This window comes from Bactrocera dorsalis, chromosome 3 (assembly GCF_023373825.1).
Source record: "Bactrocera dorsalis isolate Fly_Bdor chromosome 3, ASM2337382v1, whole genome shotgun sequence".
Lineage (NCBI taxonomy): Eukaryota > Metazoa > Arthropoda > Insecta > Diptera > Tephritidae > Bactrocera > Bactrocera dorsalis.
Window position 1 is genome coordinate 957,335 of NC_064305.1, and position 21,111 is coordinate 978,445.

Here is a 21,111-nt window from a genome sequence, read left to right on the forward strand (position 1 = left end):
GTATTTCACCGGCATTAGTCTTTGAAAATTGAAAAAGTATAAAATTTGCGGTCACACTCGAATTTAGCGCTTCCTGACTTAATTCAAACTATGTATATATTTTTAATATCATTGTATAACCCTACAAATAACAAAAGAATCAGCTGTTTTCCAAGAATTTTTCACAGCTGAGATCACCTGATCGAAATCTGCCTTTTTTAGGCACAGAGATGTAATTAAAAGAAATGTAGTAGATCAACTTTTTTGTGAAAAAATATTTGTAACGGAAAACATTAATGAAAACATTCAAGAATAACTTTGAAACAAAAGTTTTTTGGATATTTATTGCTCTTCCTCACCACCTCTGAGGTTGCAATGTAGGCGCGCTACCGATCTTTTTCTTATATATACAGTTTTAAATCAATCTACTTATTATAAAAAAATATGACTAGACAAAAATAAATATATAAAGTCAGGTACAATTCATGAATATTAATTACATTAAAAATATAACATTGACAATATATGTCAAAACAATCAACTGGAAACTATTTTAACAAAAAAAAATAAAAATTAATATAAAAAATCAGGTACAATTCAGGAACAAAAATAATATTCAAAACAATCTACTAAGTACTAAATAATATTTACAAAATATTCTAAATCACCCACAGCGAAATACTTATTAAAAACCCTATCAAAGGAATAGTAGTGGAAAGAAGGGTCTTATACCTGGTACACGAAAACACTTAAAAAACAAAAAAAAATATTGATAATAAGCGTAGAAACCCAATCGCGAAAATTCTCATTTCAAAATCACAGATCAAGGTAACTATGGAAATGCGGCCTTCGACAGATAAACTTTTTGACAAATATAAAATAATTCAGACTGACAGACATATATACATATAAATTCCGACTCATATAGACAGACAAACGGACGTGATTACTATTTATGTGTAACACACAAGAACTTTACGTTTTTGAAATCACTTTGTTTTACTTTTTTATTAAAAGCGCTTACTAGGAACTATGTTCTAATACTAATGAATAGACATTTTATAATATCAGAATTACAATTTTCACAACAATAGTACGGTTCTACGTTAACCATTTTTTCAAATAATATTTGGGAAAACCCGATCCTATGGCAAGTATAATCAAAATGTTGTGTATAAATACATATCTTCGATTTTTGATAGAAAATCTATAAATTCAAGTGGTGGTTTTACTATTTGGCAATTACTATATTGCTTTTCTGAAGTGAAGAAAAAATCCTCTTCAGTAATACCACCATCAAATCTTGGCAAGGGCATTAAACAATTATGTTGTTTAAAATTTGTATAGTACAAATAACCGCAAAAATACACAAAAGCATTTTTATGTAGAAAGCTGCTTTCATCTACGTCCACATTTACCTCGATTTGTATATTTTGAAATGAGGTAGAATTGGTAGGTCTTGGTAAACTTTGAAAAGTTATATAGATATTTTTTTATAAAATTGGAAACATTTAATAATATATTGATACAACAATTAATATTTTGGACAAAACTGATTAAATTTAATATTTAGGAATTTAAATAATCTAAAAATATTTGAATATTTTATAAAAATATTGTTAAAGTTATAAATTTTAAAATCTAACACGGCAACACACTATAGCAGATTTGAGGCATTTGAACGTTTTAGTAGTAGAATATTTGGGGCAACCCGAACCAAGTGCCTAATTTGTAGTAGAATATTTAAGGGCAACCCGTACCAAGTGCCCGATTTGTAGTAGATTTTTGCGTATGTGTTAGTGAAAAATGAAAGATTGGTTACTTGTAGGTTTATACAATGTTTAATATGTAGACACATGTTTTTATACTCTCGCAACAAAGTTGCTAAGGAGAGTATTATAGTAACGGGTGATTTTTTTGAGGTTAGGATTTAGGATGAAAAAGTTGCCCAAAATTGGACTTTCCGAATGGACCACCTAAGACGCAGCCGCGGTCAACATTTAAATGAAATTATCTTCAAAAAGTAAAAGTCATGAACCAATCTAACTTTTCAAATAAAGAACCGATGAGATTTTGCAAATTTTATGCGTTTTTTTTTTAAAAAAAGTTATCAAGCTCTTAAAAAATCACCCTTTATATACCAGAGTGATCAGGGTGACGAGTAGAGTTGAAATCCGGATGTCTGTCTGTCTGTCCGTCCGTCCGTCTGTCCGTCCGTCCGTTCGTCCGTGCAAGCTGTAACTTGGGTAAAAATTGAGATATCATCATGAAACTTGGTACACGTATTTCTTGGCTCCATAAGAAGGATAAGTTGGAAGATGGGCAAAATCGGCCCACTGCCACGCCCACAAAATAACGGAAACCGAAAACCTATAAAGTATCATAACTAAGCCATAAATAAAGATATTAAAGTGAAATTTGGCACAAAGGATCGCATTAGGGAGGAGCATATTTAGACGTACTTTTTTTTGGAAAAGTGGGCGTGGCCCCGCCCTCTACTAAGTTTTTAGTACATATCTCGGAAACTACTATAGCTATGTCAACCAAACTCTACAGAGTCGTTTCCTTCAGACATTTTCATATACAGTTCAAAAATGGAAGAAATCGGATAATAACCACGCCCACCTCCCATACAAAGGTTATGTTGAAAAACACTAAAAGTGCGTTAACCGACTAACAAAAAACGTCAGAAACACTAAATTTTACGGAAGAAATGGCAGAAGGAAGCTGCACCCAGGCTTAAAAATTGAAAATGGGCGTGGCGTCGCTCACTTATGAACAAAAACCATATCTCAGGAACAATTTGACCGATTTCAATGAAATTCGGTATATAATATTTTCTTAACACCCTGATGATATGTACGAAATATGGGTGAAATCGGTTCACAACCACGCATTCTTCCAATATAACGCTATAACGCTCCTAACCTAACGTAATTTTTCACCGAAAATATCGGTAAATCTCTCAGAATTTAATTCTAATTAATTTTACAGCAAAATAAAAAAATATGTAAATGACGGATAATGAAATCTCGATTATCACTTTATCATGCGAGAGTATAAAATGTTCGGTGACACCCGAACTTAGCCCTTCCTTACTTGTTTAAGGAATATTTTGTGCGCGTTTGTTATAGCACCACCCATAGTTGAAGTATTTAGTTAAACGTTGCATACTTTCAGGGTATTTCGTTTGTAGTGCTGAACTAGTTTTTCACAGAGCTGCTCCAATATACTAGGACGCACTGAAAAGCGTTACAGGGACTGACTTGATTCACAGCGTTGGAGTTTTATAATGATAACTTTGACAATTTTGAGTTTTTTATATGGACGCAAGCCAAAATATTTCTTAACAGCAGTTGCTTTTAAGGAGCAAGACACTTCGCCATTTTGATGACTTCCGGCGTATAATAGGTTTGCGAGCGTCCATTTCTACAACAAGCGATAAAACTATACATATGAAAAATATATATACCACACGTGTATGTAACTTACCTATCTCAAAATCATATACATTTATGTATATTTATGACATAGTTATTCGTGGGTTTTTCGGTATCAGGCGAAAAACCCAACAAATACTAGTAAACATGTTCTACGGTATTCATTTTCTCATAGGTGAATTGGTGAACAGCGCTGGAAATCTAATCTACGAAAGCCCCACACTGCCCATATCGGCTGTTTGACACGATTATTGCAAGTCATTTTGTTCCAATATTGGAATAGTAAGATCTTGTATCTCCATCTGTCTGCCAATATAAATAGTTGCTAGTTGCTCAGACAACACTGTAGTATTTATCGATATGTCGTCTTGTTTATTACGGTTCTTAGCGGCTCTACTTCTTTGCGTTGTGGGCGCTACCGCCACCGACACAGTTGATTGGTGGGAGTCCGCCACACTTTATCACATTTATCCGCGTTCCTTTATGGATAGCAATGGCGATGGTATAGGCGACTTGAATGGCATCACCTCAAGGTTGGCGTTTTTTAAGAAAATTGGTGTAACAGCAACTTGGATTTCGCCCATATATGATTCACCGATGGCTGATATGGGCTATGACGTCGCGAATTTTACGAAAATTTATCCGGTTTTCGGCACAATGGAGGATTTCGATGCTTTGTTGGCTAAGGCTCACGAATTGGATTTGAAGCTAGTTTTAGACTTTGTGCCTAATCATTCGAGTGATGAGTGTGAGTGGTTCCAGAAGTCGATACGTCGTGAAGATGGCTACGATGATTGGTATGTGTGGGATGATGGCAAAATTGACCCAGAGACGGGTGCGCGTTCACCTCCAAGCAATTGGGTAAGTATGCTGTGAATCTATGAATACTGTCCACTTAGATTTATTTATAATAACATTTTATAGAGGGCTACTTTCGGTGGTTCCGCATGGACTTGGGTTGAAGAACGACAACAGTACTACCTGCACCAGTTTCTCGCGAAACAACCTGATTTCAATTTCACTAATCCCGCGGTACGTGAGCGTATGTTCGAAGTGATGAAATTTTGGCTCGATCGTGGTGTAGACGGTTTTCGCATGGATGCCACGAACTTTTTAGTTGAAAAACGTTTCGAAAATGGCACATATCCAGATGACCCAGTTGGTACTGGACCGGGTGGCGGACCTATGGGCGGCTTCAGCTATACCAAGGATCAATGGGAAAGTACAGAAATTATATACGAATGGCGCGAATTTCTGGATGAATATCAGAGACTCAATGGTGGAGATACAAGGTAGACCTGCATCTATTAATATACATATACATCTTTATTGATGAAACTTTCTGCCTTTCAGAGCTATGATAATTGAAGCATATTCCAATGTTACCGTTCTGAGCAACTATATCAGTAATGGCACTCATGTCGGTGGACAATTGCCAATGAATTTTAATTTTGTGAGTCTGAACGAAAATTCCGATGCGGAGACAATTGAAACACAAGCTAATGAATGGATGGATGTCATATGGGTCAAACACAAAATGGCGAATTGGGTGGCAAACAATCATGACAACAGTCGCTCACCAACACGTATGGGTGAGAGCAAAGTGGATGCGATGACTATGATAATACATGCATTACCCGGTACATCGGTTACTTATTACGTAAGTGGCTGTTTAGTATAACGGTATGATCCTCTATAATCTTATGTTAAAAATCAAATATTTTAAGGGCGAAGAGATCGGAATGCCTGATTATGCCGCGGCTTGCTCCGGAAACCCTTGCAACTTTCGAGATCCAGAGCGCACACCGATGCAATGGAATGGGTCGATAAACGCCGGTTTCAGCACAGGCAACTCAACTTGGTTGCCCGTCAATCCCAATTACCCATTCTTAAATGTACAAGTTCAACGAGGTGTGGCGCGTAGCAGCTTGCAGATATTCAAGGGCATGACGGCGCTGAAGAAAACGGCTGCCTTTAAGGCATTCAAGGAGGAAGGCGGCTTCTCTTATAGCGCTCTGTCAAAGCAGGTTTTCCAGGTTATCAGGTTTGCTGAAATAATGAGGTATTTCTCAAGTGCACTTGTATAGCGCATTTTCTTCCATAACCGCGGTTGATCAAGAGGAATATCGTGTGCTCGCCAATTTGGGCAACCAAATAGAATATTTCGATGGGTTGACTAACAAAACAATGGAGTACGTCTTGCTTAACTCTTATTCACCACACAGATACGGGTAAGTGCCATTTGGTGAATAGGAATTTTCCCTATATCAATATGATTATATTTCTTGCAGTGGCAAGCTTGATTTAAACGGAAGAATTTATTTAATGCCTTATGAGGCGGTTGTCCTACGCTGGACGGCATGAAGGGTTGCATAATATTAAGTGTTTATGAACTATTTGTGCTTACAATGATATTCTAGAGTATGTACAATTAAATACTCAGCTTTATCAATAAAAGCAATTTGTATCATTTAAAAGTGGGCTTCAGTAATTGACGAAACACAGGCGAACTTCGTACAGACGGCCAAACAGTATTCGGTTGTTTTCCTATGCCCCTCTATATGCTAAATCTCATACCCAATCTGTTTTCGCATTTGGCAACTGCCATTAGTTTTTATCGTTTTTCTCCTCATAAGCATTATGAGCTTTAAACACCCTAAATATTTCGTCACTCTGCAGATATATAATATAAATTTTTACTGAACACAGATATTTACGTATGTTTTGGAACAAGGGCATTGCCAAAAGCCGATTATCAGCTGAACTTGTGCTGAGATTGCCACAGCTGACTGATGGTGTAGGTAATAAAACCGTGAAGCCGTACAAGAAGTAATCGTTCGCGTTATCAACGCAGAAACTTTAAGATAACAATTATGCAATTAAAGGGGTATGACTAGGCCAGTGTAGTGCTTTATTGAAATTTTCAATTGCCTCATTTTGTTTTATTTCCTCCAGTGTCTCTGAGAAGTAGTCCATATTCCCATATCAGTTCAGCTTCATCCGGGTGAGTAGGAGCGTTGTCGATTAGAAGAATGCCTTTAATCGGCAAGTTTATCACCCTTAAAATGATTTCACCTTGAAAATAGTATATTTTAGAAAAATTTTGACAGAATTCGAGAGGATCTTGTATTTGCGGAATGAATGATTTATGTAACCATTCTTTAAAAATAGCCGTCGGATTTTAAATTCTTTATTTAATAAGACTCTGAAATTTTTTAAAACTTCGTGAAATCTTTGCCTTTCTAATTGTCAAGCTTTTGAATTTATGAGTTCCAGTGGCATTTGAACAACACAAAAATGTGATTCGCCGCTTTTCTGACTTGCGTTTTTTTCCAAGCCTTGAAAGAAAATCTGTCCTCTTACTTTCCGGACAAACCCTGTATGTACCCTGTATGTACCCTGTATATACATATAAATACAATTTAAATTCACATCAAGAGATTATCACTTATCAGTAAATAATGAGCGCGCTCTCCTCTATGCGTACATATGTTTGTATGTGTGTATGAAATTGCCGAATAAATAATATATAAATATATCACCGTCAAAATATACAACCGTTATCTTACAAAAGCGCCACAAGACAATATGACAGCCAAATAGGTAAAGTCCAAACTTATAGTTAAACAGGCACCAACCACATTTTCATTCATGAACGCAATCGCACTTTCAACAGACAAACTCGCTTCATTCATACACGCAAACACCTTTACATCTCCCCGAGCATTCCTTTGCCAACAAGAGTCTTTTCGATGGCAAAATATAACAAAGATTTGGCCATGGAAAGTGAGGTGAGGTACTTTAATGAAACTCAAAGGACATTTGAAAAATCAAATTTTGTGCAAATTTGAACGTATTTCTCCAGCTTTCATCTTTGCGAGTTGCAAGAGGATAAAATTTGCGGTCACACCCGAATTTAGCGCTTCCTGACTTAATTCAAACTATATTTAATAAGTAGACACATGTTTTAAGGATATATTTTGAACTCGTTTGTGATAGCACCACCCATAGTAGAAGTATTTAGTTAAACGTTGCATACTTTTAGGGTATTTCGTTTGTAGTGCTGAACTAATTTTTCACAGAGCTGCTCCAATATACTAGGACGCACTGAAAAGCGTTACAGGGACTGACTTGATTCACAGCGTTGGAGTTTTATAATGATAACTTTGACAATTTTGAGTTTTTTATATGGACGCAAGCCAAAGTATTTTCCTTCTTAACAGCAGTTGCTTTTATGGAGCAAGACACTTCGCCATTTTGATGACATTTTGATATATATACCGCACGTGTATGTAACTTACCTATCTCAAAATCATATACATTTATGTATGTATGTATTGTTTTTATGACATAGTTATTCGTGGGTTTTTCGGTATCAGGCGAAAAACCCAAAAAATACTAGTAAACAGGTTCTACGGTATTTATTATCTCATAGGTGAATTGGTGATCAGGGCTAGCAATCCAATTTGCGGAAGGCCCAGACTGGCCATATCGAGTGTTTGATAAGATTTTGCAAGTAATTTGTTTTGAATATTGGAATAGTAAGAACTTTTATCTCCAACTATCTGACGGTATAAATAGCCGCTATTTCCTCAGACTGCACGGTAGTAATTTTCGATATGTCGTCTTGTTTATTACGGTTCTTAGCGGTTCTACTTCTTTGCGCTGTAGGCGCTACCGCCACCGACACAGTTGATTGGTGGGAGTCCGCCACACTTTATCACATTTATCCGCGTTCCTTTATGGATAGCGATGGCGATGGTATAGGCGACTTGAATGGCATCACCTCAAGGTTGGCGTTTTTTAAGGAAATTGGTGTAACAGCAACTTGGATTTCACCCATATATGATTCACCAATGGCTGATATGGGCTATGACGTCCGGAATTTTACGAAAATTGATTCACTCTTCGGCACAATGGAGGATTTCGATGCTTTGTTGGCTAAGGCTCACGAATTGGATTTGAAACTAGTTTTAGACTTTGTGCCTAATCATTCGAGTGACGAGTGTGAGTGGTTCCAGAAGTCGATACTTCGTGAAGATGGCTACGATGATTGGTATGTGTGGGATGATGGCAAAATTGACGCAGAGACGGGCGAGCGTTCACCTCCAAGCAATTGGGTTAGTATGTTGTGAATCTATGAATACTGTCGACTTAGATTTATTTACAATAACATTTTATAGAGGGCAGCTTTCGGTGGTTCCGCATGGACTTGGGTTGAAGAACGACAACAGTATTATCTGCACCAGTTTCTCGCGAAACAACCTGATTTCAATTTCACTAATCCCGCGGTGCGTGAGCGTATGTTCGAAGTGATGAAATTTTGGCTCGATCGTGGTATAGATGGCTTTCGCATGGACGCCACGAACTTTTTAGTTGAAAAACGTTTCGAAAATGGCACATTTCCAGATGAACCAGTTGGTACTGGACCGGGTGGCGGAGGTATGGGCGGCATCAGCTATACCAAGGATCAATGGGAAAGTACAGAAATTATATACGAATGGCGCGAATTTTTAGATGAATATCAGAGACTCAATGGTGGAGATACAAGGTAGACCTGCATCCATTAATATACATATAAGTACATCTTTATTAATGAAATTGTTTGTCTTTCAGAGCTATGATAATTGAAGCATACTCCGATGTCGACGTTCTGAGTAACTATATCAGTAATGGCACTCATGTCGGTGGTCAGATGCCAATGAATTTTAATTTCGTGAGACTGAGCGAAAATTCCGATGCGGAGACAATTGAAACACAAGCTAATGAATGGATGGATGTCATATGGGCCAAACACAAAATGGCCAATTGGGTGGCAAACAATCATGACAACAGTCGCTTACCAACACGTATGGGTGAGAGCAAAGTGGATGCGATGACTATGATAATACATGCACTGCCCGGTACATCGGTTACTTATTACGTATGTGACTGTTTAGCATAACGGTATGATCCTCTATAATCTTATGTTGAAAATCAAATATTTTAAGGGCGAAGAGATCGGGATGCCTGATGGAGAAATTGATTGCGACGATGACTCTTGCGACTTTCGTGATCCAGAGCGCACACCGATGCAATGGAATGGGTCGAAAAACGCCGGTTTCAGCACAGGCAACTCAACTTGGCTGCCCGTCAATACCAACTACAAATACTTAAATGTAAAAGTTCAACGAGGAGTGGCGCGTAGCAGCTTGCAGATATTCAAGGGCATGACGGCGCTGAAGAAAACGGCTGCCTTTAAGGCGTTCAAGGAGGAGGGCGGTTTCTCTTATGGCGCTCTGTCAAAACAGGTTTTCCAGGTTATCAGGTTTGCTGAAATAATGAAGTATTTCTCAAGTGCACTTGTATAGCGCATTTTCTTCTAGAACCGCGGTTGGTCAAGAGGAATATCGTGTGCTTGCCAATTTGGGCAACCAAATAGAATATTTCGATGGGTTGACTAACAAAACAATGGAGTACGTCTTGCTTAACTCTTATTCACCACACAGATACGGGTAAGTGGCGTTTGGGGTATACGTGTTTCCCTTATTTCAATATACCTTTTTTATTTTCCAGTGACAAGCTTGATTTAAGCGGAAGAATTTATTTAATGCCATATGAGGCGGTCGTTCTACACTGGTCGGAATGAAGAGTTGCATACTACATATGTATTAAGTGTTTATGAAGTAGCTATACATACTTATAACGAAATTCTAGAGTCCATACAATTAAACACTTAGCTATATCAACAAAATCGATTTGTATCATTTAAAACCATCCATCAATAAGTGACGAAACACAGGTAGACTTCGAACCGGCAGCCGAAAAGTAATTGCGTGATCTCTCTTGCGCCATCACCGTCACTCACACTTCTTCTCTGTTTTCGAAATCTCACAGCTATTCTCTTTTCGAATTTGGCGACTGCGAATACTCTTTATTTCATCTTACAGTTTTTACTCTTAAACACTACGTGCTTGGGCGCAGTCACTACTGAGTTACTGCGCAACTCAAATAGTATACTCTTTTTACTCGATACAGATATTTACGTATGTTTTGGAAAGAGGGCATTGCCAGAAGCCGATTATCAGCTGAACTTGTGCTGAGATTGCCACAGCTGACTGATGTTATGGGAAACAAACCGTGAAGCCGTATAAGAAGTGATCGTTTGCATTATCAATACAGCCACTTTACAATAACAAAGCAATTAAGGGGGTATACAAACATACGACAGATAAAGATAGGAATGTAAGACCAAAGCCAGATCGGTTGTTGTTTGTTTACTTGCCAATAAGCGGTCAACTGGTAGTCTAAATAGTCCACATGCAAAGTAAATGGAAATGACTAAGCTGTAAATAAAGCATAATAAAGAGAGTGTGAGCTCTCTGATCTTGTTAACAAAGAGCGATGAGGGTACATTCAAAAGACGGGAGAGAATTTAGCACTCATTCTCTCGTCGCTCGCGTCTTTTAATTTAACGAGGTGAACTAAACAATTATTTATGCCGTTGCATCAGTTCGTTTGGAGTACTCGTCCGCGCATTTTCAAAGTGAGAGTGATTTGCATGAGTCTTTTTGATAAAAGGAATTGAAGTTAATGTTTGATTTGAAGCTGGATCGCAATCGCTATATGCAAAAGTAGAGACTGAATGTTAAGGCAAAACGATGATTAAGCGCCTATTGTTATTTCTATTAGTGTCGATATGTAGTGGCGTCACCGTTGTGAGCGCTGGCGGCTTTCCAAATTATCATGCGCATTTTGATTTTATCGCGTGGGATAAGCATAGTGTGGCGGCGAAGGTGAATGCTTCGCAGAAGTGGTGGCAATCGGCGGCGTTCTATCAAATCTACCCAAGGTCATTTAAAGACAGCAACGGCGATGGGGTGGGTGATCTGAAGGGTGAGTCCATGTATTGAAAATTTGAATTATAAAAAAATGCGAAAAACTTGTCAATATAATAATAAGGAAAATACTATAACTTGCAGGCATCGCAGAGCAGCTGCCCTACCTTAAAGAGATCGGTATTGCAGCGACATGGATATCGCCTATCTACAAATCGCCAATGGCGGATTTTGGTTATGATGTCGCCAATTTTACCGACATTGATCCGATATTCGGTACACTCGACGATTTTGATGCGTTGATCGCCAAATCACGAGAAGTTGGTGTGAAAATAATATTGGACTTTGTGCCGAATCATTCAAGCGATGAACATGAATGGTTCAAAAAATCGGCGGCGGGCGACAATGACTACAAAGACTTTTACGTTTGGCATCCGGGGCGTGTGGTAAATGGCACGCGGCTGCCGCCAACGAATTGGATGAGTGTGTTTCGTGGCTCCGCATGGCAGTGGCATGAGACGCGCAAAGAGTACTATCTGCATCAATTTCTGAGTAAGCAGCCGGACTTGAATTATCGCAATCCGAAAGTGCGCGCTGCCATGAATGTGAGCATGTAATTTAACGTAATCCTACTTGTTTTTAACATAATTCTTTGTTTCGCGGTTGCTAATAGGACGTACTGCGGTTTTGGTTGCGACGGGGCGTCGCCGGTTTTCGCATCGATGCGGTGCCGTTTGCATTTGAAGTAGCGCCCGATACAAACGGCAATTGGCCAGATGAGCCACGGAATGACTGGGTTGTTGATCCGGATGACTACAATTATGTTAAACACATATATACCGTTGATCAGCCGGAGACATTGGACTTGGTGTATGAATGGCGTCGGGTTTTGGACGAATTTCAGAAAGCGAACGGTGGCGACGAACGTGTCATGCTAACCGAAGCATATTCACCAATCGATGTAGTGGTAAAATATTACGGTAACGACACGGCAGAGGGTGCGCAGATGCCGTTTAACTTTCTCATGATCAGCTGGCTGTCAAATGACTCCGATGCCTACCACTTTGCGGAGACTGTAAATACTTGGTTAAAGAACATGCCAGCAGGACGTACAGCCAATTGGGTGGTAAGCTGTGTACACTTATTAACTGAAAATACCTTTATTAATTGGCGCTACTCATTTCCAGATTGGAAATCATGACCAAAATCGTGTTGGCTCTCGTCTCGGCGCCGATCGTATTGACATGTTGAACATGCTGACGAATATTCTGCCTGGTGTTAGCATCTCATATTATGGCGAAGAGATCGGCATGACTGACGTATGGATCTCGTGGAATGACACTGTGGATCCCTCAGCTTGTCACACCAATCCGGATATCTATGAGAGATTCTCACGTGATCCCGAACGTACACCCTTCCAATGGAATGATGCGCAGAATGCCGGTTTCAGCACAGCTAAAAAGACTTGGCTGCCTGTCGCTGACGACTACAAAACAGTGAATGTCTTACGCGAACGCAACGATGCGCTGAGCCATTTGAATATCTACAAACAATTGCACTCTTTGCGAAACGAGTCGACATTGCGTCACGGTAGTGTCGAGGTAAAGGCCGTGACACAAAATGTTTTGGCCGTGAAGCGGTGAGTTCTTGTGATATTTGATAAATATGAAAATTCGTTGAATGCTTATATTATATTTCTTCACGATAGCATGCTCCTCAACGATTACACATACGTTTTGCTAATGAATCTTTATGATTCCACAGAAGAAGTGGATTTGAAGCGCGCATTCGATAATATACCGGATGAGTTTGAGTATGTTATTGTTACCGGGAAAAGCAAAGCGAAGCGAGGGTAAATATTGAAGAGCGCGACATTTCCGAAATATTATTATTACATTTCTAACTGTATTGATTTTTCAGTGACACACTAAAATCGACGGGCATTCAAATATTACCGAAGGAAGCCGTTGTCTTGCGCTCAGCCACGAAATTGACAACTACAGTGGGTTATTTTGCATACTATGTGCCAAAAAATGAGAAAAATTAGAGCAGCGAGCGAGTTGCTAAAAGTCTGAAATACTAATACTATAGATATCAATGTTTTCGTACTGAAGAGCTTTAAATTTTTGTATTTCATTAAAAATGTTGTTAGTGTTACATATACATTTAGTTCATAAACATTATGCAATACTGTTGAATAAAGTAAGATTCTTGAATTGCTGATAAAGGCGCCCCCTTACGTAGACACCTATTTATTAAAAAGTTATCTCGAGTATTTGTTTCTAAAACAGACAGCTGCGTACTAGAGTCCACTCAAACCACCGCCAGGGGTCACTTGAGACCTGTTGGGTTGCAATCAAGCCTTTTGTCTTAAATGAATTTGCAATAAACAACTACTGTTTATCAGCTACTTAAGTAAGTTTGAAAAATTTCCAACACTGCAACACAACAATGATGCGATAAGAATCTGAAAGCACTTAAATTTGACACGAGAACCGCCCCCCAACGGATGTTGCACTCGTCAGTCGAATGCTTTAAATAAGCGGTTGCGACACCAATTTCAGACAGTATCTTTTCAATCGTCTCCCAGGCTGTGTTACAAGCGTGTTTCCTTTCGAAAATGCGAAAAATAATTTCACTAGTTTTGCTACTGGCATTAGCCCAACAGCCTTCTTTAGCCTGTGATGGCACGGCTAGGCAGTCTAGTGGGGACGCCCGTGAGTGGTGGCAGTCGGCGCAGTTCTACCAAATCTACCCGCGCTCCTTTATGGACTCCAATGGCGATGGTATTGGCGACCTTGCTGGTATCACTTCGCGTTTAAACTATTTGAAGGATTTGAACGTTACTGCCGTTTGGCTCTCGCCCATCTACACTTCACCAATGGCCGATTTTGGCTACGATATTGCTGACTTTTTCGATATACAACCGGAGTATGGTACATTAAATGACTTCGACAACCTGGTGCAGGAGGCTAATAAACTTGGACTGAAAGTAATTTTGGATTTCGTACCGAATCACTCGAGTGATGAGAACGAATGGTTTAAGAAGTCCGTGCGCCGTGAACGTGGCTATGAAGACTACTATGTGTGGCACGATGGCTATAAAAATGAAAGCGGTGCGCGTGTACCGCCGAGTAATTGGGTGAGTCTTGCATCGTTGAAAAATTAATATGAATTGTATTTCATTTAATATTCCTATTGTAGCTCCAAGCTTTCCGTGGTTCCGCCTGGGAATGGAACGAGGAACGTCAACAATACTATCTGCATCAATTTGCGGTCAAACAGCCCGACTTGAACTACCGGAACCCCGCCGTAGTCGCGCAAATGAAGCGCGTTCTTACTTATTGGCTGGATCGCGGTGTTGCTGGTTTCCGTGTAGATGCCGTACCTTGGTGCTTCGAGGTATTGCCGGACGAGACTGGCCGTTACCCCGATGAGCCGTTGAGTGGCTATACCGATGATCCTGATGATTCCAGCTACCTATTACATATATACACCCAAGATCTACCGGAAACCGTAGATATGGTTTATCAATGGCGCAAGCTGCTGGATGATTATCAACGCATTCATGGCGGGGATAGGCGTGTGCTGCTTACTGAGGCCTGGTCACCGCTAGATTACGTAATGAAATTCTATGGCAACCGCACGACAGAAGGCGCACAAATGCCATTCAATTTCCAATTCATCGTTGGCGGTAATTCAGATAAGAACAATACAGATTTGCCAGCGTCTGGTTTCGTGAAGATCATCAGCAGTTGGTTGGACAATATGCCGAGCGGCCACACAGCCAATTGGGTGGTGAGTATACGAGGCGCTTGTAATGCGAAAGAACATTGAAAACAATTGTCTTTATGCAGATGGGCAACCACGATCAGCGGCGTGTGGGCAGCCGTTATGGAGAGGGACGCATTGACCTCATGAATATGCTACAGATGTTCCTACCGGGTGTTAGTATAACTTATATGGTGAGTATGAATGCAGCTGGGAGTGTGAGAAATATTTAAGAGCGTAAATTAAAAATCTCTTTGGAGAGCGGAGAATATAAAGAGAAAAGTCACAATGGCGTATGCGCAGCAATATAATCACAATATTTCTCATATTTCCTCATTCAGGGCGAAGAGATTGGTATGACCGATTTGGACATCTCTTGGGAAGATAGTCGCGATCCCGCTGCCTGCAATTCAAATGCGAATATTTACGAACAATTCACACGTGATCCCGCGCGTACGCCTTTCCAATGGAGCAATACGGCCAATGCGGGTTTCTCCACCAACAGCACAACTTGGCTGCCCATCAATCCAAACTATGTGACTGTGAATGTGCAGACCGAGGAAGCCGCCTCGAAGAGTCATCTGACAATTTACAATCAGCTGGTGGCGCTGCGCAAGACAAAAACGCTCCAGCAAGGCGATGCCAGCTATACAGCTATTGGCGATAATGTTTTGGCCATTAAGCGGTAAGTTAATGTAAGAAAAATTAAGAGTCGTAATTTTATTTGAATTTCTCACTCGATCGCAGCTTCTTGAAAGATGAAAAGACATACCTTTTATTGGCCAACGTGTTGGACTCGGCTGTCACCGCGGACGTTAGTGATGTACTGCGCGTCAGTGGCAACTTCAACACTGTCATAACAAATATGTTATCGACCAGAAAAGAAGGGTAGGTGACTGTAGTACACTTTGCCTTTCTTGCTTCTTAAGGTTGCTTTTTTTTTTTGCAGTGACATCGTGAGCGTCAATAATGTGCCGTTGGGGGCCTATGAGGCGATCATAGTGGAATCGATGTAAAGTAACGTGCAGTAAGTGCGAGAAGTTGCGAAAAATCAAGTATTCTTTAAATTAGTATTAAACCAAAAATTACTATTTTATTTTAAAAGTTATAAAATTATATATTTAGAAAATTTATTTAAAACAAAAAAGAGTTTTTTTCAATACCTCTCCAACTTGAAATCAGCGGAACTTAACGAATGCTTCTAAAATATATTCAAACTGCAAGTCCTTTTAATTCTTCAAATATTCGGCACCTACACAAAATCAGAAGTTTGTACGGAAGTACTCACACCCACACACATTTCAATATGTAAATGTTTTTATGTAAACACACAGGTAACTGGAAGTTTGTACTGGAGTTTTGCGAGCGCATAAAGAATGATTGATAACTCAGAAAACAAATCACGCTTTGGCGGCGCAAGCACAGAAAGCAACCAGACTCATTATGCAAAATTTTTATTTATGAGTTTGAAAACACGTGCTTACACATTTGTGTGTATGTATATACCCCTGTTTATAAATATGTATGTAACTGTGCCGTTAGAAAGTCTATAAATGCAGCTACACACAATTTATGCGCTCAAGCTTCTTCAAAAACTCGCGGGCGTCAGGGCGTATGAGCACCTTGCCACCTTGTACATATTTTGAGCCGCGTGGAAAATTTGTCTATGGCGAAGTACAGTTACAAATTCAGATAATGAGAGTGTAAACTTGTTTTCCTTTATTTGTTTTATTTTTCTTTTTTTTTATACATCTCTCCTTTCAAGTCTTTTGCTACATAAATATTGTGATCATCTTCATCATCAGCGGCCATAATCATTATCGCTATTGACATGCACATTTTCGGCAGCTGTTCACAGGGCAGGTCGCCGACTCTCAAAGCACTCACCAAGCAGTGGCTGCACAGTAAATATTAGTCGAGAATATTTCAGTGAAAGTATCGACAGCGCGCGCTGCCAACGCGAAGTGCCTGGATTTGACAAAATTTTAATCTGCCTTCGGTGTGGAACTGTGTTCATAGCCGTGTCTTTCATGTAAGAAGAAGCAAGCTCTTACTGTACTTTTGCTTACAACGTTCAGGGAATGAAAAAAGAATTATGCCATTTTTATGCAAGCATTGTTGTTGTGAAACATGGCGGCACGTAACGAGCAATATGTAACGTGATGAATGGCAATGGATTTTCAATTTTTTGAACAACCACAAATCACAAAAACAATCTTAAACAAATCACATAAATAAACGAAAAGAATATCTTAAGCGAAAAAATCACATAACTTTCTAAAACAAAGTTTATCAATTACTATGTGAGCACTAAGATTATATAAGCCTTCTGGTAGGAATTTAGGAATATTATAGTTAAGAAAACACATATTAAATTGTTGTGAGATGCTACTAATCTTAAGCACAGGTCTAAAAAAATGTGATGTTATGATGGAGGGTAGTCGAAGAAGCCTTTTCGTAGTTTTAATCAAACTTCAATTTATTTTTTTATATTTATATAAATACGAAAATACTTTTTAGACACCCTAATATATATATAAGTATCCACAAAACACCTTAATTTCACTAATTTAATACAACCAACATACTAATTTTAAGAGCGTAGCAAAGTGTGTTCCAAATATTCTGAAAATTAAAATGACATGTGCAGCAATTTGCGCATTTCTCTCTTCTTCTTTGCCTCGCCACTTTAAATGACTTTGCGAAAAGATTATGTAAACTGTTGCGTTAAACAAAAGCAAAAATATCATCGCATCGATTGAAAAATCGGAAAGAGCAAACAATTTTGTATCGCCGATAATAGCTCTAGAGCGCCGGGGATTGTGTGGTTAAAACGAAATAAAAGTAATTAAAAAGTGTGAGTGTGCATATGTGCGTGGGATGGTGAAGTGAACACACAACACACAGTGAAAGTGCGCGGCTACAAAGAAAGTTAAACCCTTTTTTGCTCTTAATGCGTGATAATGCGAGCAGGTTAGGGGAAGCGCAGGAAACCATTTTAAGGCGTTACAACGAAGCGCTTAAATTTGCCAGGCCACAGTTGCGGTGCGCGTAAGTAATTAATTTCTTAAGCTTTGATGTTATGTCATGTCTGAAGTAATGTGTTAAAAAGAACATACAACAAGAATAAAACTTCACAAATACAAAATGTTTGCTTAATAACACTTTGATCGGTCAGTTTGTATGGCAGCTATATGTTATAGTGACTCGATCTGAACAATTTCTTCAGATAATAATGCCTTGCTTTAGATAATAGTCTGTGCTAAATTCAGTGCAGATATCTCGTCAAATGAAAAAGTTTTCCATACAAGCACTAGATTATGATCATTCCGTTTATATAGTAGCTATATGATATAGTTAGTCGATCTGAAAAATTTCTTCGGTGCTTATTTCGTTGTCTAAGACAATAACTTATGCCAAGTTTCGTGAAGATACCTCCTCAAATGAAAAAGTTCTCCTTACAAGCACTTCATACCGATCACTCAGTTTCTATGGCAGCTATAGCTATAGTGGTCCGATATCTGCCGTGCCGACAAATGAGCAACTTTTTCGGAAGAAAAATAAGCGTGCAAAATTTCAAGTCGATATCTCTGAAACTGAGGCACTAGTTCGTATATATATGGCACATAGGGGTAGAGAGACGGGCAAGGCTAAATCGACTTAGCTCGTAACTGTCATCATTTATATGTATATATACTTTAAAGGGTCCTTCATGTACTCTTTTGGGTGTTACAAGCATCATACCCTCTTCAGGATAAAATAAGTGTATCTTTGCATGAGTCTCTATTTGTATTAAAAACCGATTTCGTTGTTTTTTTTAAATGTCAGCCGGAGCATTTCTTATGCGAAACGCTTCAGCGGCCAAGTCATAAAGTTTAGTGCGTATTTAGAGCGCCGTTACAAGCATGATAAGTCTTGGCATGGATTAGAAAGTCTTCACACATCACCACCTCAGCAATCGCGGTCGCTTAGCAGCGTGTTATCCTTTTAACACGCACGGTAAGTTGATTAGACGAGTTCGGGTTGCGTTAATTTTTAAGTCGCTTAAGGTTTACGTAGCAGTGTGCAGGTGTAAATAACAAAATCTTTTCAGGTCTCACCATTTACTCTTTTGCTGTCTCTGCCAAGTCAAGCGTGCGGTGTAAGCGTTCTAATCACTTCACTTTCAAGGCAGTCGCTGTAGCATTTTCTTTACGTTTTTTGGCAGTTTGTTTGGCAGCCGAGCGCTGTGTTCCTGCTGTAAGCCAGTCGCCTGTCTCGCGCCTGACATTCGTCTCGACGTGACGCTCATACAAATTTGCGTAACCAAAGTTTGGCGTTAATGAGAATTGAGCGGCGGCGCTTGGCCGCGTGTATCGTAGAGAACCTTTTGTGTGCCCAACGTAGCTTATTACTTTAGCTGCACCACTCTTCAGTGTATTTTTTGTTGTCACTTGACCGCTTAATGGTTGGCAAGTTGTCTCAGTGGAATAATGATGTTTTTGCAGTAAATATTTTTGTTTGCCTTTTCTGCTTTCCTTCAAATTTAAGTAATATCTTTTACATTCTGATTTTCATTCCTCGGTCACCTCAATCAGTCTTCTTATTCTAATTATTTAAAAGGTTCTTAGCAGCTTTGCGCCGATTTGCTGTCTCCTTTTAGTGACGACTATAAAATTAATTATTTCCATTAAAAGTTGTAACATCTAATCTCGACTGACTGCTAGCGCTTGCAGATCAGATTAGCTGTGAAAGGTATGGAAAAGGTTTCGGGTTTTTATTAAGTGTGCCTAAATCTAGTTCACTTAGACCTGCTGCGATCTGTGGGTATTCTTTCTACCAGCTGCAAAGACATGATGGCGTTGTCAGTCGTTAGGTACAATTACAAAAACAAATTTCTTGCGGTATGAATCACTAACTCCCAGTTTGTATGAAAGGTTGTACGAAATTCGTCCGAAAATGCAGACATAAACCCTGTCAGGGTCAGAGTAGCCAAAGCTGGTTATTCGAGTTCCCGGATAAACGGGAAGGAAAGCGAAGGAAGTAGGATGGCCTTCATGATAGTCGTCATCTCACCATCAGACTGACAAGCATCCAAGTAAGAACAACGTAACCACTGCAGTGCGTTCAAAGTAAGGTTCGAATCAAAAAGAGTTGTACGACTTTGCAGACAGTGGTCTATCACAGCTAGTATGTAGACTAGTTGCATCATCACGAGGCAGAAATGCAATGCGAGACACGCTGACAAACGGACACACGAGTCGGACGTTGTTCCACGTATACATATGTATATCTTTGGGTGAATTTCATTAACGACCCCAACGTCCTCCGAGCCTGAGCTCGAATATTGACGAAGCCTCGGAACAACCGTTCCCTGAGTTCTCCCTTTGGACCCGACCTAAAAAGATAATCGTGTTTGAGTCCCTAAAACCCCCCTTTGCGTCCGCCTTTTTGGTTATTGTTTGGTTACTAGAAGTCATGCAAAGCTCCGCAACTTTGTGTAGGTTACGACGAACGCATTTTGAACTCAGCTCTTAGTGCGTTGAGATTTCATTGCAAGCCGCAAATAACTAATCAATTTGAAATCGCATTTCTAAGACCTAACTATTTGTTTTTTTTGTGTATTTGTTCCATAAAAGTTAACTACCTAGGCATATTAGAAATCCACGAAATATAATGGAAATTGAAAACCGTCCACGTCTCCTCCCTCTTCACCACTCGCTGCGCTAATCCACTTGAAAACTCGTGACTAAAGGTAATACTCTACGAATTTCGAATTCAAATGACACAAATTACGCATCGAAAAGTCAGCCAGAGCAAGAAAGACAGCTGACATATGCGTGCGTGCATTGAACACGCTTCAGAGTTTTTGTTGCATAAAGTGGAAAAGTGTGAGGCGTTGTGCCGTTTTAATTTGCGCCCGAATTTGTTCGACTTTTATATGCGTTATTTCAAAGCGTTTGGTATTCAAAACGACGCCGTGCCAGCAACAAATTACACAATCGAAATGAAGAAATGAAAGAATAGAGAAAACGGAACAAAGCAAAAAATGCGGAAATAAAAAATGTATAATTGAAGGGAATATAAAAAGCGAACATCAGCGAGGGACGGCACAGCAACATGAA

The 21,111-nt window shown here is 39.3% G+C and overlaps 3 protein-coding genes across 6 annotated transcripts; all 3 read left to right on the forward strand.

The window, feature by feature from the left end:
* The first annotated feature begins 3,747 nt into the window (after window positions 1-3,747).
* Window positions 3,748-10,152, forward strand: LOC105228202 (maltase A2). 4 transcript variants are annotated; one of them, XM_049450839.1, is made up of 6 exons: window positions 3,748-4,280; window positions 8,603-8,970; window positions 9,036-9,342; window positions 9,410-9,726; window positions 9,785-9,913; window positions 9,975-10,152. In XM_049450839.1, the coding sequence occupies exons 1-6, from the start codon at window positions 3,780-3,782 to the stop codon at window positions 10,045-10,047; spliced, it is 1,695 nt and encodes a 564-aa protein (XP_049306796.1). In that variant the 5' UTR covers window positions 3,748-3,779; the 3' UTR covers window positions 10,048-10,152. The 4 variants fall into 4 exon arrangements, with proteins under 4 accessions (XP_049306796.1, XP_049306794.1, XP_049306797.1 ...); XM_049450837.1 differs by lacking the exons at window positions 8,603-8,970; window positions 9,036-9,342; window positions 9,410-9,726 and adding exons at window positions 4,344-4,711; window positions 4,773-5,079; window positions 5,147-5,463 and having other exon boundaries at window positions 3,750-4,280; XM_049450840.1 differs by lacking the exons at window positions 8,603-8,970; window positions 9,036-9,342; window positions 9,410-9,726; window positions 9,785-9,913; window positions 9,975-10,152 and adding exons at window positions 4,344-4,711; window positions 4,773-5,079; window positions 5,147-5,463; window positions 5,522-5,650; window positions 5,711-5,876 and having other exon boundaries at window positions 3,750-4,280.
* A 747-nt stretch (window positions 10,153-10,899) lies between these two features.
* On the forward strand, window positions 10,900-13,475 carry LOC105228045 (maltase A3). The gene is made up of 6 exons (XM_011207651.4): window positions 10,900-11,294; window positions 11,381-11,841; window positions 11,910-12,362; window positions 12,424-12,875; window positions 12,945-13,088; window positions 13,157-13,475. Exons 1-6 carry the CDS (start codon window positions 11,060-11,062, stop codon window positions 13,281-13,283), a joined length of 1,872 nt encoding a protein of 623 aa, XP_011205953.2. The 5' UTR covers window positions 10,900-11,059; the 3' UTR covers window positions 13,284-13,475.
* A 315-nt stretch (window positions 13,476-13,790) lies between these two features.
* Window positions 13,791-17,075, forward strand: LOC105228046 (maltase A3). The gene is made up of 6 exons (XM_011207653.4): window positions 13,791-14,378; window positions 14,441-15,034; window positions 15,094-15,201; window positions 15,349-15,692; window positions 15,755-15,895; window positions 15,957-17,075. Exons 1-6 carry the CDS (start codon window positions 13,857-13,859, stop codon window positions 16,021-16,023), a joined length of 1,776 nt encoding a protein of 591 aa, XP_011205955.2. The 5' UTR covers window positions 13,791-13,856; the 3' UTR covers window positions 16,024-17,075.
* The last annotated feature ends 4,036 nt before the right edge of the window (window positions 17,076-21,111 follow it).

Coding starts and splice junctions, on each gene's coding strand:
- LOC105228202 (XM_049450839.1), top strand. CDS start 3,780: ATGTCGTCTTGTTTATTACGGTTCTTAGCGGCTCTACTTCTTTGCGTT. Junction 8,971..9,035: donor CTCAATGGTGGAGATACAAG/GTAGACCTGCAT, acceptor TTTGTCTTTCAG/AGCTATGATAATTGAAGCAT. Junction 9,914..9,974: donor TATTCACCACACAGATACGG/GTAAGTGGCGTT, acceptor TTTATTTTCCAG/TGACAAGCTTGATTTAAGCG.
- LOC105228045 (XM_011207651.4), top strand. CDS start 11,060: ATGATTAAGCGCCTATTGTTATTTCTATTAGTGTCGATATGTAGTGGC. Junction 11,842..11,909: donor AAGTGCGCGCTGCCATGAAT/GTGAGCATGTAA, acceptor GGTTGCTAATAG/GACGTACTGCGGTTTTGGTT. Junction 12,363..12,423: donor GACGTACAGCCAATTGGGTG/GTAAGCTGTGTA, acceptor ACTCATTTCCAG/ATTGGAAATCATGACCAAAA.
- LOC105228046 (XM_011207653.4), top strand. CDS start 13,857: ATGCGAAAAATAATTTCACTAGTTTTGCTACTGGCATTAGCCCAACAG. Junction 14,379..14,440: donor GTGTACCGCCGAGTAATTGG/GTGAGTCTTGCA, acceptor TTCCTATTGTAG/CTCCAAGCTTTCCGTGGTTC. Junction 15,896..15,956: donor TTATCGACCAGAAAAGAAGG/GTAGGTGACTGT, acceptor TTTTTTTTGCAG/TGACATCGTGAGCGTCAATA.